Source organism: Neoarius graeffei, chromosome 7 (assembly GCF_027579695.1).
Source record: "Neoarius graeffei isolate fNeoGra1 chromosome 7, fNeoGra1.pri, whole genome shotgun sequence".
Taxonomy (NCBI): Eukaryota; Metazoa; Chordata; class Actinopteri; order Siluriformes; family Ariidae; genus Neoarius; species Neoarius graeffei.
In genome coordinates this window covers 73,254,524-73,272,542 of record NC_083575.1, presented here as the reverse complement: position 1 = coordinate 73,272,542, position 18,019 = coordinate 73,254,524, and the positions used below count along the sequence as shown (strand labels likewise).

At 41.2% G+C, this 18,019-nt stretch overlaps 1 protein-coding gene across 2 annotated transcripts in view; it reads left to right on the top strand.

The window, feature by feature from the left end:
• The first annotated feature begins 2,462 nt into the window (after positions 1 to 2,462).
• LOC132889659 (uncharacterized) overlaps positions 2,463 to 18,019 on the top strand; it is a 25,164-nt gene continuing 9,607 nt past the window's right edge. The window contains exons 1-7 of one of the 2 annotated variants that reach the window (XM_060926388.1): positions 2,463 to 2,780; positions 3,290 to 3,408; positions 4,698 to 4,979; positions 5,118 to 5,402; positions 11,414 to 11,689; positions 11,829 to 12,113; positions 16,860 to 17,113. In XM_060926388.1, coding sequence (XP_060782371.1) covers positions 3,348 to 3,408; positions 4,698 to 4,979; positions 5,118 to 5,402; positions 11,414 to 11,689; positions 11,829 to 12,113; positions 16,860 to 17,113 — 1,443 coding nt within the window. In that variant the 5' untranslated portion in view covers positions 2,463 to 2,780; positions 3,290 to 3,347. The remainder of the gene's footprint in view (positions 2,781 to 3,289; positions 3,409 to 4,697; positions 4,980 to 5,117; positions 5,403 to 11,413; positions 11,690 to 11,828; positions 12,114 to 16,859; positions 17,114 to 18,019) is intronic. The other variant, XM_060926389.1, reaches the window with a different exon arrangement.

Below are 18,019 nucleotides of genomic sequence, written 5' to 3'. Positions count from 1 at the left end.
ACATTATACTTGGTCATTTATTTATTGAGGAAAATGATCCAATATTGCGTATCTGTGAGTGGCAAAAGTATGTGAACCTCTAGGATTAGCAGTTAATTTGTAGGGGAAATTAGAGTCAGGTGTTTTCAATCAATGGGATGACGATCAGGTGTGAGTGGGCACCCTATTTTATTTAAAGAACAGGGATCTATCAAAGTCTGTTCTTCACAACACGTTTGTGGAAGTGTATCATGGCATAAACAAAGGAGATTTCTGAGGACCTCAGAAAAAGCGTTGATGCTCATCAGGCTGGAAAAGGTTACAAAACCATCTCTAAAGAGTTTGGACTCCACCAATTCACAGTCAGATAGGTTGTATACGAATGGAGGAAATTCAAGACCATTGTTACTCTCCCCATGAGTGGTCGACCAACAAAGATCACTCCAAGAGCAAGGAGTGTAATAGTTGGCAAGGTTACAAAGGACCCCAGGGTAACTTCTAAGCAACTGAAGGCCTCTCTCACATTGGCTAATGTTCATGAGTCCACCATCAGGAGAACACTGAACAACAATGGTGTGCATGGTAGGGTTGCAAGGAGAAAGCCACTGCTCTCCAAAAAGAACACTGCTGCTCGTCTGCAGTTTGCTAAATATCACATGGACAAGCCAGAAGGCTATTGGAAAAATGTTTTGTGGATGGATGAGACCAAAATAGAACTTTTTGAGAAGCGTTATGTTTGGAGAAAGGAAAGCACTCTGCATTCTAGCATAAGATCGTGATCCCATCTGTGAAACATGGTGGTGGTAGTTTCATAGTTTGGGCCTGTTTTGCTGCATCTGGGCCAGGACGGCTTGCCGTCATTGATGGAACAATGAATTCTGAATTATGCCAGTGAATTCTAAAGGAAAATGTCAGGACATCTGTTCATGAACTGAATCTCAAGAGAAAGTGGGTCATGCAGCAAGACAACGGCCCTAAGCACACAAGTCGTTCTACCAAAGAATGGTTAAAGAAGACTAAGGCTACGTTTACATTACGTCGAATCAGCGGATCATCAGATTAACGTTCTTAAAACGATTCGCGTTTACACTAAAACCGTTAGCCGTGCACACAGCAACACCAATACACGGATACGCTCGGCTCCGCAGGCATCCTGTGCTCCAAATCACTCCGCCCTGAACAGTGAGTGCCCTCTGGAGGGTGCGCACTCCGGCCCTGCGCAGCTCACACAGCGCGCGAGTGAAGTGTACAAGCCACGATTCGGGACTGAGCCGCTGTGTGTGTGATCCCAGCGCATGTCACTTACTACTTGCAAGTGGAAGGATGGCAAGCCTAAAGACAATCATAACTACACAATGGGCAGTATTTGCATCAGTATTTGCAGTATTTTCATACTTTTATACTCTTTAATGAAAGGTGATACAAGGCGGAAGTCCGCGCCGTTTTTCAGCAGTCGCGTCACATGACCAATGCCAGCGAATCAGGAAGGTGGATGTCACAGTGACGTTGTCCAATGAGGACGCCAGCTAGAGCTCAGCACAGCGTATTCGCGTATCTCAATGTTTACACAGCACCGGACCAGATACGATCTAGATTGAATACGTGGACGCTGGCGGATTCCCGTTTCCCGGCTTTTCCAGGTGGTTTAATGTAAACAGACAGTGCATCCGCGAAGAAAACGAGACAGATACGGTCTAATGTAAACGTAGCCTAAAGTTAATGTTTTGGAATGGCCAAGTCAAAGTCCTGACCTTAATCCAATCGAAATGTTGTGGCCCACTCTGGGATGTTGAAGCTGTTCTGTCCGGAGGAATGGGCTACAATTCCTCCAAGCCGGTGTGCAGAACTGATCCAGAAACATTTGGCTGCAGTTATTTGCTACACAAGGGGGTCACACCAGATACTGAAAGCAAAGGTTCACATACTTTTGCCACTAAGATATGTACGGTAATATTGGTTCATTTTCTTCAATAAATAAATCTCATCTCATTATCTCTAGCCGCTTTATCCTTCTACAGGGTCACAGGCAAGCTGGAGCCTATCCCAGCTGACTACGGGCGAAAGGCGGGGTACACCCTGGACAAGTCGCCAGGTCATCACAGGGCTGACACAGACAACCATTCACACTCACACCTACGGTCAATTTATAGTCACCAGTTAACCTAACCTGCATGTCTTTGGACTGTGGGGGAAACCGGAGCACCCAGAGGAAACCCACGCGGACAACATGCAAACTCCACACAGAAAGGCCCTCGCCGGCCACGGGGCTCGAACCCAGGACCTTCTTGCTGTGAGGCGACAGGGCTAACCACTACACCACCGTGCCGCCCCCAATAAATAAATGACCAAGTATAATATTTTTGTCTCGTTTGTTTAACTGGGTTTTCTTTGTCTACTTTTAGGACTTGTGTGAAAATCTGATGTTGTTTTAGGTCATATTTATACAGAAATATAGAAAATTCTAAAGGGTTCACAAACTTTCAAGCACCACTGTAATCTTCACCAGCCTGACTTGTGCCCTGTATCAGGTGTTTAGTTAGCACAATCCAAACGCATACCATGTGTAGGTGTATTTTCTGTAATAGACAGCCATCACAGCCAGGGTGTAGCTTTGCCTTGCTGGCTTTTGGCAAGTTACTTCCTGAACTGACATTTCCCAGTACAAGTAGACAGGTCTGTTCTTGACAACGTTCATTCTGTGCCTGCCTTTTTCGGAATTTTTTTGCTTTTGAGATTTACCCTGTCTCAGTAGGGAGAGTAACACCATTTCCTGCTTCTACACCAGAAAAGCAAGATTTCAAGTGAGTATAATATTCAACAGAGCACATGTACTAAAGGTACTGTATGTCTTGTTAAAGTAGGAGTAAAAAAGAAAGCTAAACACATTAGTAATGTGTTCTAGTTTCTAGCTGCTTTAAAAATCACAAAACTATTGGCTACAGCTAGCAACAAGATTTGTGCTGGCTCAAAAAAAAAATTCATTATTCCGTTAATTTGCTTGTTGCATGTGGTTGTAAACTGTTGTCAGTTGTACTCAAGATCATGTAACTTTTTTTTCTTGCATGTCATCGTTAATATGTAGTGTCCCAGAAATGTAACAGCTTTATCCTTTTTACAAGGTTATGAGGTTCACTATTCACTACTACACCAAAACTGGCTAATTTTGCTAGCTTTACTAATTAGCAGTATAAGGTAGTATATCAGAATAGAGGTACACTGTGAAAGGAAATTTTTACATGCTAATATGATTATCATTGTTCTATGCCAGCAAGAAACCTGTGCAAAAATGCTTTTTTTCCCTCTCTTTCAGGTCCAGACAAGAAAATCTAACCCTCATATCACGCGGTGCAATCGATTTTTCATAGAACATGTGGAAGTTTTGGATTCTGCTCTTAGCTTGTAATCTTATGCCTGGTACATGTATAGATGGTAAGATATTTTTTTTTCTCTCACACATTCACAAGAATGCCTCTAAAAGATTGCATCAGTGAAAAGTGTAACGCAAGAACAGGTTTTGTAAACAACTATACAGGTTTACGTCTTAGCCTGGGTGTTAAAAATAAAACGTATTAGTGTACTTCTTTTTGTCATTGCTAAGTGAATGCAAAGCAAACTGCATATTCGAGCATCATCCCAGTTTGGAGTTAAAGGAAAAGTGCACCATGAACTACATTAAGTATATTTTATATTGAAATATTTGTGATGTGTTTATTGATACTGGTACTAATTTGTTGGTTGGGAATCAAATAAGGGAATCAAGTTTCACTGTTGGCAGCTGAAAACAAAAGAGCAAGAGCTTCTTTTCGCACTGTTTTCATTGTCGTTTAATATCATGTGGATGAGAAACTCTGAATAGAAGTGGTGGAAACAGGAAATGTTGGACTTAAAGTTCTACTGAATTACAGCAGAGACTCTGTTCAGTTTGATGAAGATATTAGTAACAAAGTTGAAGGTTTGGAACCTGTACAGCTGAGGAGGTGAGAGAAGTGGACAGACCAAAGGACTAAAGCACTGCTGGATTGGCCGCTTTAGACAGAGATGATGTGAGAGTGAAATCCCACTAATACCACTATTAGCAGGTCATCAAATGGCATTGAGTGTAATGTAGGAAACTGTTAACCAAAATGGACCAACATGTTGAAGAAAGGCATTTGAAAAAGTCAGTTTGGAATTACGTACATGACAAAATTAATCTTTGATAGCAGTCAAGAATAATTATAAAAGTCATTTATAAGGCAATATGGTGGTGCAGTGGTTAGCACTGGTGCCTCATAGCAAGAAGGTTCTGGGTTCGAGCCCAGTGGCCAATGGGGGGCCTTTCTGTGTGGAGTTTGCATGTTCTCCTCGCGTCTGTGTGGATTTCTTCTGGGTGCTCCGGCTTCCCCCACAAACATGCAGTTAGGTTAATTGGCTACTCTAAATGGGCCGTAGGTATGTATGTGTGTTTGTGAACGGTTGTTCCCCAAGCCTGGAAACAGGAAGGTTGCGGCAGGAAGGGCATCTGGTGTAAAACTATGCTCCAATTAATGACATGTGGATCAAGTGTGTCCACATGGCAACGACTCCACACACAAGTGGATCAAGCTGGAAGAAGTGAGTGGGAATTATGACAGTTAATATGCATATTAAGTAAGTTTTTCCTTTAAGATGTGATAGCTCTTGAAGATTATGTCTGTAATACATTTTAAAGGTCTGTTAATTATTTTCTCTTCTGTTAGAGTCCTGGACAGATGATATCGAACATCTAGATCTGACATATGGCCAGCAGTTAAGTATCACGCTGAGTAGTGTGACTGCGAAATTAAAGTTTATACCTGTGAATAAACCGCAGGCGACTATTATCTGGTCCAAAGGCATCCAGGCCAAAAAAGGACAAGTGATATCATCAGAGGAAGAAAGACGCTTCATAATTAATTTTGTCACATTTGACGATCAGGGAAACTACACAGAGTTGAACGTCTTGGATGAAGTGGAAGTTGTCCATTCAGTGATGGTTCTCTGTAAGTATTTCTCTTGTACACATTTCTCACATTTTTTTTCTGTGCCCTTTGTCTTAATTTCTCTAAAACTGCTTCCTTGATTAGAACTTGTTTTTTTAAGTAAGAGTCTAACAGTACATCTCTTCATTATTTTAAAAGCTAAAAGGCGTATCCAGAAATGTATGCCTGGGAAAAATCTCAGCATTTCCCTGGATGGCCTTTCAAAAGATGATGTTAAGCTACAATACTCCAGCAAAGATTTCAACCTCACGCTGGTGGAGCATGGCTCACCTGTGGGCAACAGCCAGCCTGGGTATTGGGGGCGGATTCACATGACTACAAAAAATATCCAAGTTCATATCCTTGATGGTTCCGATGTGGGGATGTATACACTCCGTGACCGTGAAAATAATAAGGTCATGATCGTCACTCTGAACATAGGTGGTGAGTTGCTGAAGTTCTTACAGTGTTGAGTGTAATGACAACAGTTAAGAATTTGGTAGACATCTTAATATCGTCTTCAAAACTGAGACGGAAATGTAGTACATGTACAGTATACTTGGACCTTTAATATAATGCTTGGTGAGCAAGCTATAAGCTGCAATCTCAATGAACTAATGGAATACCAATTAACATGTGCCACCCTGTTTTTAAAGGGACCAAAAGTAATTGGACAATTGACTCAAAGGCTATTTCATGGGCAGGTGTGGGAAATTCCTTCGTTATGTCATTCTCAATTAAGCAGATAAAAGGCCTGGAGTTGATTTGAGGTGTGGTGCTTGCATTTGGAAGATTTTGCTGTGAAGAAAACATGCGGTCAAAGGAGCTCTCCATGCAGGTGAAACAAGCCATCCTTAAGCTGCGAAAACAGAAAAAACCCATCCGAGAAATTGCTACAATATTAGGAGTGGCAAAATCTACAGTTTGGTGCATCCTGAGAAAGAAAGAAAGCACTGGTGAACTCATCAATGCAAAAAGACCTGGACGCCCACAGAAGACAACAGTAGTGGATGATCGCAGAATAATTTCCATGGTGAAGAGAGAACCCTTCACAACAGCCAGCCAAGTGAACAACACTCTCCAGGAGGTAGGCGTATCAATATCCAAATCTACCATAAAGAGAAGACTGTATGAAAGTAAATACAGAGGGTTCACTGCATGGTGCAAGCCACTCATAAGCCTCAAGAATAAAAAGGCTAGATTGGACTTTGGTAAAACACATCTAAAAAAGCCAGCGCAGTTCTGGAAGAACATTCTTTGGACAGATGAAACCAAGATCAACCTCTACCAGAATGATGGAAAGAAAAAAGTATGGCGAAGGTGTGGTACAGCTCATGATCCAAAGCATACCACATCATCTGTAAAACACGGTGGAGGCAGTGTGATGGCTTGGGCATGCATGGCTGCCAGTGGCACTGGGTCACTAGTGTTTACTGATGATGTGACACAGGACAGAAGCAACCGGATGAATTCTGAGGTATTCAGAGACATACTGTGTGCTCAAATGCAGCCAAACTGATTGGTCGGCGTTTCATAATACAGATGGACAATGACCCAAAACATAAAGCCAAAGCAACCCAGGAGTTTATTAAAGCAAAGAAGTGGAATATTCTTGAATGGCCAAGTCAGTCACCTGATCTCAACCCAATTGAGCATGCATTTCACTTGTTAAAGACTAAACTTCAGACAGAAAGGCCCACAAACAAAAACAGCAACTGAAAACCGCTGCAGTAAAGGCCTGGCAGAGCATTAAAAAGGAGGAAACACAGTGTCTGGTGATGTCCATGAGTTCAAGACTTCAGGCAGTCATTGCCAACAAAGGGTTTTCAACCAAGTATTAGAAATGAACATTTTATTTACAATTATTTAATTTGTCCAATTACTTTTGAGCCCCTGAAATGAAGGGATTGTGTTTTTAAAAAAATGCTTTAGTTCCTCACATTTTTATGCAATCATTTTGTTCAACCCACTGAATTAAAGCTGAAAGTCTGAACTTCAACTGCATCTGAATTGTTTTGTTCACAATTCATTGTGGTAATGTACAGAACCAAAATTAGAAAAATGTTGCCTCTGTCCAAATATTTATGGACCTAACTCTGTGTGTGTGTGTGTGTGTGTATATATATATATATATATATATATATATATATATATATATATATATATTAGTGCTGTCAAGCGATTAAAATATTTAATCGCGATTAATGTCGCGACTGTCATAGTTAACTCGCGATTAATCGCAATTTAATCGCACATTTTTGTCACATGAAAAACCATTGTAATTCTCTTATCAGCATAAAAACGTGAATGGCCTTGCTTTGTATTGCAAAGCATAACACGTCTTGACACAGCCACTGCAACGTGAAACCTAAGCCGAACACCAGGGCTAGCAAAAGAACCATGAGTGAAGTGATCTACTGCTTGAGTTAGTCTACAACTCAGAGAGACAGGTTACACAGTGACGGTAGGCTTGACATGCTTGATTATAATATAAAGTACACTATTATATTAACTTTAAGTTGTTCGTTGATAAATATTGCATTGAATCTGATCTTTACTGTTTCAGCTCACTTAACACATTTTGTACTTTTACACTTTCTGCCTGTTGATGCGTCGCGCTGTCCAATCAGAGGCGGCCAAATTTGCATATTACAGGAAGGATTTCTGGGATAGCATTGAGTTTACAGTTCAGAGGGATCTGGCTTCTTTAGATGCTGTCTTCTTAAAACTGAATAAATATTTAAAAAGAGCCAAATGAGCCAGTCTTTTAAACGGCTCTTTTCAAAGAACGGATCACAAAGATGCGGAGCCATAAATCCCATCTCTACTAGCGCACCCTGCCCGCGCTGGTTCTTTGGGAGGAGGACAGAGGACTCTGGCTGTGGGGGGCATTACAGTCTAGCTGCTATCGTTTGTCTCTGTTGCAAGTTCCTGGCAGTTTCAAAAGCTTATGAAAAACCTACATCATGTCACAGAGCGTTAATCTCGCGATAAAAAAATTATCGCCGTTAAAATTGAGTCAAGTTAACGCGTTAATAACGCGACATTTTTGACAGCACTAATATGTGTGTGTGTGTGTATATATATATCTCATCTCATTATCTGTAGCCGCTTTATCCTGTTCTACAGGGTCGCAGGCAAGCTGGAGCCTATCGCAGCTGACTACGGGCGAAAGGCGGGGTACACCCTGGACAAGTCGCCAGGTCATCACAGGGCCGACACACAGACACAGACAACCATTCACACTCACATTCACACCTACGGTCAATTTAGAGTCACCAGTTAACCTAACCTGCATGTCTTTGGACTGTGGGGGAAACCGGAGCACCCGGAGGAAACCCACGCGGACACGGGGAGAACATGCAAACTCCACACAGAAAGGCCCTCGCCGGCCCCGGGGCTCGAACCCAGGACCTTCTTGCTGTGAGGCGACAGCGCTAACCACTACACCACCGTGCCGCCCCGTGTGTGTGTATGTGTATATATATATATATATATATATATATAAAAAAAAAAAATACACACTAGAAATGTAAGTTAAAAAAAAACTACTTGTGACAGATTTGTTCAGATAAGGTCAACTGGTACGTCATAATGGATATGGAGTTGTGTTGTCCACTGTGGTTATTTAATAATGTCCCAAATACTACTTTGTGTCAAGTATATTACATTAGGTTTGAGGACAAGCAAGAAATGCTGACATCAGAGTAAAGAGAATGTGATCCACCAGGAACTTAGATTGTATATGTAATTCCCTGAAATGTTTTAACAGCATTCAAGTTATGAAAAATATGGGGGGAAAAAATCCACAGACATGCGGATTAAGTCAACTAGCTACTCTAAATTGCCCAGAAGTGTGAAATGGCTGTTTGTCTCTGCATTAGCCCTGTGACATCTCAGCCGAAGTCAGCTGGGATTGGCTCCAACTTCCCCTGTGACCCTGATGGATAAGCGGTATAGAGAATGGCTGGATGGAGGTTTCCTGGAAAGACATGCATGAAACCTAACTACAATATATAAATTGATAAAATGATATAGTTGAGAAATTGTTGTGATAAAAGTGGATCAAAACACTATTATTGAACATCATTACTGGAAAATAATCCAGTAACAGCAATAATTGTAATCACCAATTCAGGGTGGTAATAGTAATTCTGCTTTGCATCAGGCCACATAACACTACCCAACTTTTGATTGTTTTCCTATAACGGCATGCCCCATCGTGTTTATGCTTCTAGTCTGCTGTCTTATCCAATATTATAATTTTCCTAGGACTGCAACTAGATCTTGTTTTTGAACAAAGTTGAAAGTGAAAGGTGGTAGTGATAAAAAATAAAATAAAAAGGGTGCCTAGTTTCTCTGCACTCAACTGAGCCACAGTCAAACCTGCTCGAGGATTTCATGACCAGCAAACTCAATTATTAAATTATTTATCTTAAAGCATATTCCATTACTTTATTAATATTGTATATTGAATCATGCTGATGAGGATAAAGTAAAAAGGCTAACACTAAAACATTCTTAGACCAATAGTGACAAATCGAGCATAGCATAAGTTCTGGCAGGCCACAAAGTCAAGCTCAGCCCTCAACCCCAGCTACGTCAGCTGACTGCCGCTGATCTCAAGCCAGCCCACATTAGCGGTCAGCTCAGCTGATTCCATTCTACGCATTCTGTTGGCAAATCTCCCATAGAGCACCTTATTTAAACTGCTTTAACCTGCCTACCTTTGCTGCTTCCTCTGTAAGCAATTTTGCAACCCACCTCCACCCCTTTTATGCTGTCTGACTTTAATTAGTATCATTTCTGTATCATCGATGCCTGCTCACAACCCAGTCTAGGCCACCTTCTTCCATTGCGCCATGGTCCAGTTCTGATGCTCATATGCCCGTTGTAGACACCTTCCTGGCAGACAGGAGGTAGCATGAGCGCCCTGACCAGTCTGCAACTACTCGGCCCATACACAGCAAGCTGTGATGCGCTGCACGTTCTAACACCTTTCTATCATAGCCAGCATTGACTTTTCAGCAGTTGTGCAGGTGCTCTTCTGTGGTTTGCTGATTGTCCTTCCTTGGACCACTTTCTAATAGATGATAATCACTGCATACTGGGAACACCCTCATGACCTATAATTTTGGAGACGTGTGTTGACCCAGTCATCTAATCATTGCATTTGGCCCTTGTCAAAGAGGCTAAGATCCCTAATCCATGCCATTTTCGTTGCTGCCGCCCTCCCTGCTTTAGCTGTTCCATGCAGGCACATGGAAGGGCAAGGAGGTGCTCTCCCTGCCTCAAGGCGTTCCACATAGGCACATGAAAGGGCAGGGAGATCCCTTAATCCATGCCATTTCCGTTGCTGGTGCCCTCCCTGCTTTAGCTTTTCCATGTAGGCACATGTTAGGGTAGGGAGGTGTGTTCTCCTTGCCCCAAGGCTTTCCAGATATGCACGTGGAAGGGCAGGGAGGTCCCAGAACAGAGCCGCCTGCCAAATACAACTTGCTGCAAATACTGCAATGTAAATAAAGTTCCTTGACGAAAGTGGTCCTGACAGAACCAGGAATTCTGGTGATAGGGTTAACAGGGAACACTACAGGTAGGGATATCACAGAAGCAGCAGCTAAATGTGTCAGGTCTTCACCAAGACATCTTGTTTGTTTACTTTTTTTGTACATCCCAACAGAGCAGTAAGACAAGAAAGGCAGGTATTGGGGAAAGGAATGAAAACTCAGAACATAACGATCCGCAGCAGAGGTTGGCTCTCGTAGAAAACAAGTGAAAAGTCACTCCTGGCCAATACGTTAACAAACAGAGAGACACAACTCATCAGACACAGGAGACCGTGGTTTGCCAGCAAACACACAGGCACCATTTAGTATGTTATTTTCGAAAACTAAACAGCCATTAATTTCTTTAGGAGGCTCTGAAACAGGGTTAAAAAGACCTGATTGACAGTGGATGGGAAACAAAGGAAAAATGCTGAATAAATCGGGTAACTGTCTAGAACAGACATTCATCTTACTAGATCAGCCTTTCTCAACCGGGGTGCCACGGCACCCTGGGGTGCCGTCAAAAAATGATATATTCTAACATTGAAATAAATAAAATGAATTAAAATTCCAAAAAACGATAGTTACACTAATGCAGATCATCGCCGCCTCATGCATCATCAAAATTTGTTTCGTGGCCCCCTTTCCCATGTCACAACGTCACTGCCTGGGTCAGTGTATGGTCAGCGTGACTGTGTACTGTATATTTTAGATGGGGGTGCCTTGAGAATTTGCATACTTCTGAAGGGTGCCGTGACTGAAAAAAGGTTGAGAAATGCTGTACTAGATAATATAGGAATTGTCTGTTATATTGCAAGTAAATGTAAAACAAACCTAAGGCTACATGTCTTTTTAATTAAAAAAAAATTTTTTTTGAAACATTTAATAATTTGTTTCTCCTCTCCTTAGGCTGTGGACTTAAGACGACTCAACTGAAACTGATGCATGGCGAGGAGCTTTGTATCAAGCTGCCGATTTGGTTTAAGAAGCTGGAGTTCAATTCAGTGAATGAAGTGCAATCTGATACCTGGCCCCGCTGTTCAGAGGGCCCAAGGAAATCTATTAAAGGATCTGATTATGAAAGGCAATTTATAATCAAGCCTGTGACATTTGATGATCAAGGAAACTACACAAGGTGGAACTACAGGAACCATATGTCATCTATTTATAAACTGGAGGTTGTCTGTAAGTGACTTACTTTGCCCCTCTTACACTTCTTGTTTTTCCCCCTTTGGTCCTTTCTCTACATTTTTAGATCACTTTTTTTTTTGCAATGTTTTCTTTGTACAAACTCTAATACTACCTCTCCTAATTACCTTAAAAGCTGCACACCGTGTCCAGGATTGTGTAGTTGGTAACACACTCAACATTTCACTGGACAGCCTTTCAAAAGACAGCGTCTCATTATATTTCACCAACCAAAAGGTCAACGGCACTCTGGTGGAGCGTGGCTCACTTGCTGACAATTTGCCTGATCTCTTCAAAGAACGGATCCAGATAACTAGCAGCAATATCCAGGTGCTCAAGACTGAGGAGTCTGATATGGGCAATTACACACTCACTGATGGTGAAGGTCGCACGGTCAAGGTCATTACTCCGAACTTTGTCTGTGAGTTCCCACATCTAAAATCTTTCCACCAATGTAGGTAGTGTATTGTTGTACTCTGGTTTGCAGCACTGACTGAAGTAGATATACAGTATGCTTGGACTGTGGGTATACAGTGTCTTGCAAAAGTATTCATCCCCTTGGTGTTTGTCCTGTTTTGTTGCATTACAAGCTGGAATTAAAATGGATTTTTGAAGGGTTAGGCCACACCAATTCAATTAGTTGGTTCTCGGAATCGCCACTTGAAGAAAATGCAAAATGAAAAAAATAAATAAAAATCGAAATCAAACTCCCGCCAACAGAAAAGGTCACGTGACGTGAGATCACGTGATGTCGAAAACCAATCAGATCGCCCCTTTCACTTTCGTTAAAGACTTGTGAAGTAGCCTACTCCTGGTCAAATCTTTTTTCTGTGCATTGTAGATGTTCAATTGACTGTAATTCAATTGTTTATTTAGCCTATCTGTTTACTGGTTTGCCTGTATTGTTTGGTCTATTTCCACCGCTAATTTTACCATCAGAGAATTTTTTTTTATTTTTATTTTGCCCGCTCACTTCATATTTTTCCTGAAAAAATCAGAGAACCAACTAATTAAATTGGTGTGGCCTTAGCACCATTTGATTTATACAACATGCCTACCACTTTAAAGGTGCACTTTTTTTGTGTGTGTGTGACAAACAATAAGATGAAAAAACAGAAATCTAGTGTGCATAAGTATTCACCCCCTTTTGTATGAAACCCCTACATAAGAGCTGGTCCAACCATTTCTCTTCATAAGTCACACAATTATTTGATTCAGATGTGTGCAATCAAAATGTCACATGATCTGTAACATGATGTCTGTATAAATCAACGTGTTCTGGAAGGACCCTGACTCTGCTACACTACTAAGCAAGCAACATGAAAACCAAGGAGCCTCCAAACAGGTCAGAGACAAAGTTGTGGAGAAGTATAGATCAGGGTTGGGTCATAAAAATATCCCAAACTTTGAATATCCCAGGGAGCGCCATTAAATCCATTATAGCAAAATGGAAAGAATATGGCACCACTACAAACCTGACGAGAAGGCCGCCCACTAAAAATCACAGACCGGGCAAGGAGGGCATCAATCATAGATGCAACAAAGACACCAATGATAACGCTGAGGGAGTCTGCAAAGATCCACAGTGGAGATGGGAGTATTTGTCCATAGGACCACTAAGTCATACACTCCACAGAGTGGGGCTTTATGAAAGAGTGGCCAGAAAAAAAGTAATTGCTTAAAAAATCACGTTTGGAGTTTGCCCAACAGTATGTGGCAGACTCCCCAAATGCATGGAAGAAGATTCTCTGGTCAAATGAGACAAAAATTGAACTTTCTGACCGTCATGGAAAATGTCATGTGTGATGCAAACCCAACACCCTGAGAACACCATTCCTACAATGAAGCATGGTGGTGGCAGCATCATGCTGTGGGGATGTTTTTCAACTGCAGGGACAAGAAAGCTGGTCAGGACTGAAGGAAAGATGGATGGCACTAAATACAGGGCAATTCTGGAGGAAAACCTGTTTGAGTTGGCCAGAGGTTTGAGACTGGGATGAAGGTTCACGTTCCAGCAGGACAATGACCCTAAACATACTGCTAAAGCTACACTGGAGTGGTTTAAAGGGAAACATTTAAATGTTTTGGAATGACCTAATCAAAGCTTAGACCTCAATCCAATTGAGAATCTGTGGCATAACTTGAAGATTACTGTACACCAATGCAACCTATCTAACTTGAAGGAGTTGGAGCAGTTTTGCCTTGAGGAATGGGCAAAAATCCCAGTGGCTAGATGTGCTAAGCTATTAGAAACATACCTCAAGAGACTTGCAGTTGTAATTGTAGCAAAAGGTGGCTCTATAAAGTATTGGCTTTGGGGGGAAATACTTGTGCACACTCCAGATTTCAGTTTTTTCATCTTAATTATTGTTTATATCACAATTTAAAAAAAAACAATGTGCACCTTTAAAGTGGTAGGCATGTTGTGTAAATCAAATAGTGCTAACCCTTCAAAAATCCATTTTAATTCCAGCTTGTAATGCAACAAAACAGGACAAACACCAAGGGGGATGAATACTTCTGCAAGGCACTGTAGCAGTTAACCTATTTGAGTTCCACAGAAAACTAACTTACACAAATAAGTCTTTGTATAAGAGAGGGGAATTCATGTTTTCATTTTCATTTTTGAGTAGTTTTAATAGGGCTGTTTCACAGTAAGGGTACCAAAGTGGATTATATGGAATGGATCAAGTATTACTGAAGTACAATAAGTACTTGTGAAGTGAAGAGTAGCGCTACATGAAGAACTAATACTAATCCCAACTGCAAATTAGCCATTCGTTTGAATACATGCACATGCCAGCCTGACCTACTATTAAGAAACCACATTTTTGACCATTTTTTTATGTTTCAACCTTATTTGGTCTAGTTTGAAGAGGTTGCCAATCCTAATATTAAGCTATCTTACAGCCCCTGAATAGTTTAGTTGGAGCCTCATTTCATACTTGAAGAATTATTGCCAACTGATGGGGTAACAAGGGAATATTTAATAAGGTAACTTGTCTGTCAAAAATGTCCTCTCTGGTAATGTGGTCCTTCATAAAGTTTAAAAAAAAAAAAAAAAAAAGGCAGTTCTTAGACAAGTAGCTTATGATTCTGAAAGTTCAGGTCCATATAAGTATTGGCACATAAGGTTATAAAGTATATATAAGTATTAGCTTCTTAAAATGAGCTATAATGGTTACCAACAAAAAACGTTTGTCTGTCAAAAATTGTCCTCTCCAGAAAAAGAATGATGCTCTTACCATTACCCAGGTAACAACATAGTGCTGTTTGTATTCTAGCTACAAATTCTTGCCACTAATAGCATTCAGCAGACTAGAAAAGCACTCAGAGAGCGCAGACCTCCGCCAAGCAGCTCATCTCGCAATGATAAAGAATCTCATCTCATTATCTCTAGCCGCTTTATCCTGTCCTTTAAAAAAATCCTGGATCCAGAAGGTGAGCCGGATCACCGCCAAAATTTAATGGATTGTTACTTGTGCCCAGTCACACCTCTGGAAAAAATTTCAGCGCAATCCGTTCATTACTTTTTCCGTAATGTTGCTAACAGACAAACAAACAAACCAACGCTACCGAAAACATAACCTCCTTGGTGGAGGTAAAAATAAATTTCCATCAATATGTATTGATTTGCCAAAAATTGAACTTTGATTTTTTTTATGTTAGTGACACAAACTTGTGTACCCTGACTGTGAAACACCCCAATATGAGAATTCTCGGCCATGATAAAATTTTGAGAATATCAGGAATATTTACCATCAAGCACATTGTTCAGTGGAATAAAAAGCATACTTTTCTGTCCATTTGTCTTTAAACATTATTTTCATTTTTACCTTTTCTTTTTTGAATAAGACATTTAATCTCTTTACTAATGCAACCGAAGGGGGGCCTTTCTGTTGCCCCTTTTCCACCAAATCAGTTCCAGGGCTGGTTCGGGGCCAGTGCTTAGTTTGGAACCGGGTTTTCTGTTTCCACTGACAAAGAACTGGCTCTGGGGCCAGAAAAACCGGTTCCAGGGTAGCACCAGCTCTTTGCTGGGCTAGAGGAAAGAACCGCTTACATCAGCGGGGGGGGCGGAGTTGTTAAGACCAATAACAATAGCAAGACCGCGAAACGTTAGCTCATAACGTTAGCTCATAACAACGTTAGCTCATAACAAAGGCTAACATAACCATCTCACATTCAGTGTAAGTAAGAGTCAAAACGTTATTAGGTTATTACCTGTCTCCTAGAATGTAATCGCTGTCCACTCAAAACCTGTCGATCAACACAAACATATTGGATCTGATCCCAATGAAGCACCGTAAAGCCAGAAGCAGCAGCTGTACAAACGTGAAGTCCTCCATTATTGTTGTTGCTGCTGCTTCTTCTCCATGTTGTTGTTGCTTCGATGTTCGCGTCAAGGTTTATGCAAATGCAGCGACGTAACTGACGTATACAATGACGTGGCTCCCCTTAGCACCCCGAGCTATGGAAAAGCAAACTGGTTCTCAGCTGGCTCGCAAGTTGAACGAGTTGTGAACCAGCACTGGCCTCGAACCAGCCCTGGAACTGATTTGGTGGAAAAGGGGTATGTGTGGAGTTTGCATGTTCTCCCCGTGTCTGTGTGGGTTTCCTCCGGGTGCTCCGGTTTAGTCCAAAGACATGCAGATTAGGTAAAATACCCAGCCACTGGGGTTGCACACACCAGTGCATACTTGGTGCCAGTCCCAAGCCCAGATAGATTGGGGAGGGTTGCGTCAGGTAGAGCATCCGGTGTAAAACCTATGCCAAATCAAATATGCGGAATGGATCCGCTGTGGCGACCCCTAATGGGAGATGCTGGAAGAAGTTGTTGGCAAATTGGTATAATAGGAATAAAACTCCTTGAGACACACTGTCATTGGAAAATAATCAACTTTAGGGTGATAACAGTAGCTTCATTTCATGCCACCCCACTGTTAACTATTTTCCTTAAAAAGCAAGCCATCATATTTTATTCCTTACTTAGTATCTTATCCTAAAATCTTTAAAATTTCCAAACAAATAAATGTGTTGGTTTGTAGGAAATTCAAACTGTTAATAATCTCTGAGCATTTTCCTTTTTCTTCTTTTGAGGATTTCAGTTTGCTGCTGTCTCACTACTTAGCAAAACATGCTTACCCATCCTTCTGTCTCTCTGTAGATGAATCAAACCCTCTGCTAGTTCTACTGCTGTTGCTTTTTATCCCACCCTGTATATGCTTCTGCTATGGGAATAAGATCTTTAAAAAATGTAAGAAAACTACCAGTAGCACCACCAACAGCAACACCAACAGCAACACCAGGAGCACCACAAGAACCGCCAATGCGAGCACAGCGAAGTTTGAAAACCAAAAGCCACTTCTTGCATCTTCATCAGGCAGCAGGAACCTTGAAGCTCCTGTATGTGGCTCACTGGTAACACTAGCACACACAGCACGAGTTTTAAAAATGACTTAAATGGTGGATTTAGATTTGGCAATATGTAAGGAATAAAACACTTGGGGAGGCATACTGTTATTTAACAATTATTTGTAGAAGGTGAAATGAATATGGGTGAATAATAACTGAGACAAAGTCGAGGGTTAGCATTTAAATAATATTGGCTAGCTTTTTCGTGGTATATCGGATATATTCCATTCAGCTAGCATGATATTGAATGAGTCGAAGACAAGTTCAGTATCATGCTAGCTGAATGGAATATATCTGATATACCATGCAAAAAAGCCATTATTATTATTATTATTATACGTTCCTTTCGGGTGTTCAACGTATCTTTTTCTTTCAAAATTCTCTCAAAATATTCTGTATTTAACAAAGCAACCCTGGCAGCCATGTTTGTTTACCAACTGTCAGTCACTCGCTAGCACGTAAGTTTTACATTGCTGACGCGTCTCTTTTCCAGTTTTATTTTTTTATGTCCGTTGGTATGCTTTTCTCTTGTAAATGTGTGTGAAGAATATCTAAGTTCTGGTCGCCTTTCAGGTATTCCTGGCGAACAAAGTAATGCTTCTATGCGTGCACAGCAGGAAACTTTCTCATTGGATATTCGCATCAGCTCTGCCTCTGATGTGTGATGTCGTGCTGTCTTGACAACCATGCAATATCATAAACCATATTCAATGGTCATTCTCCATTGGGTAGAGTGGTGTAATACATGTAGAACAGTGTTGTAGTCGAGTCACTAAACCTTGAATCCGAGTCCAGTCTCAAGTCCCCAGTGTTCAAGTCCAAGTTATTAAAGTTTTGAGTTGAGTCCACCATTGATCCGAGTCAAGTCTGAGAACAAGACTCCAACCGCACTGTTTGACGGTGGCTGTTTTA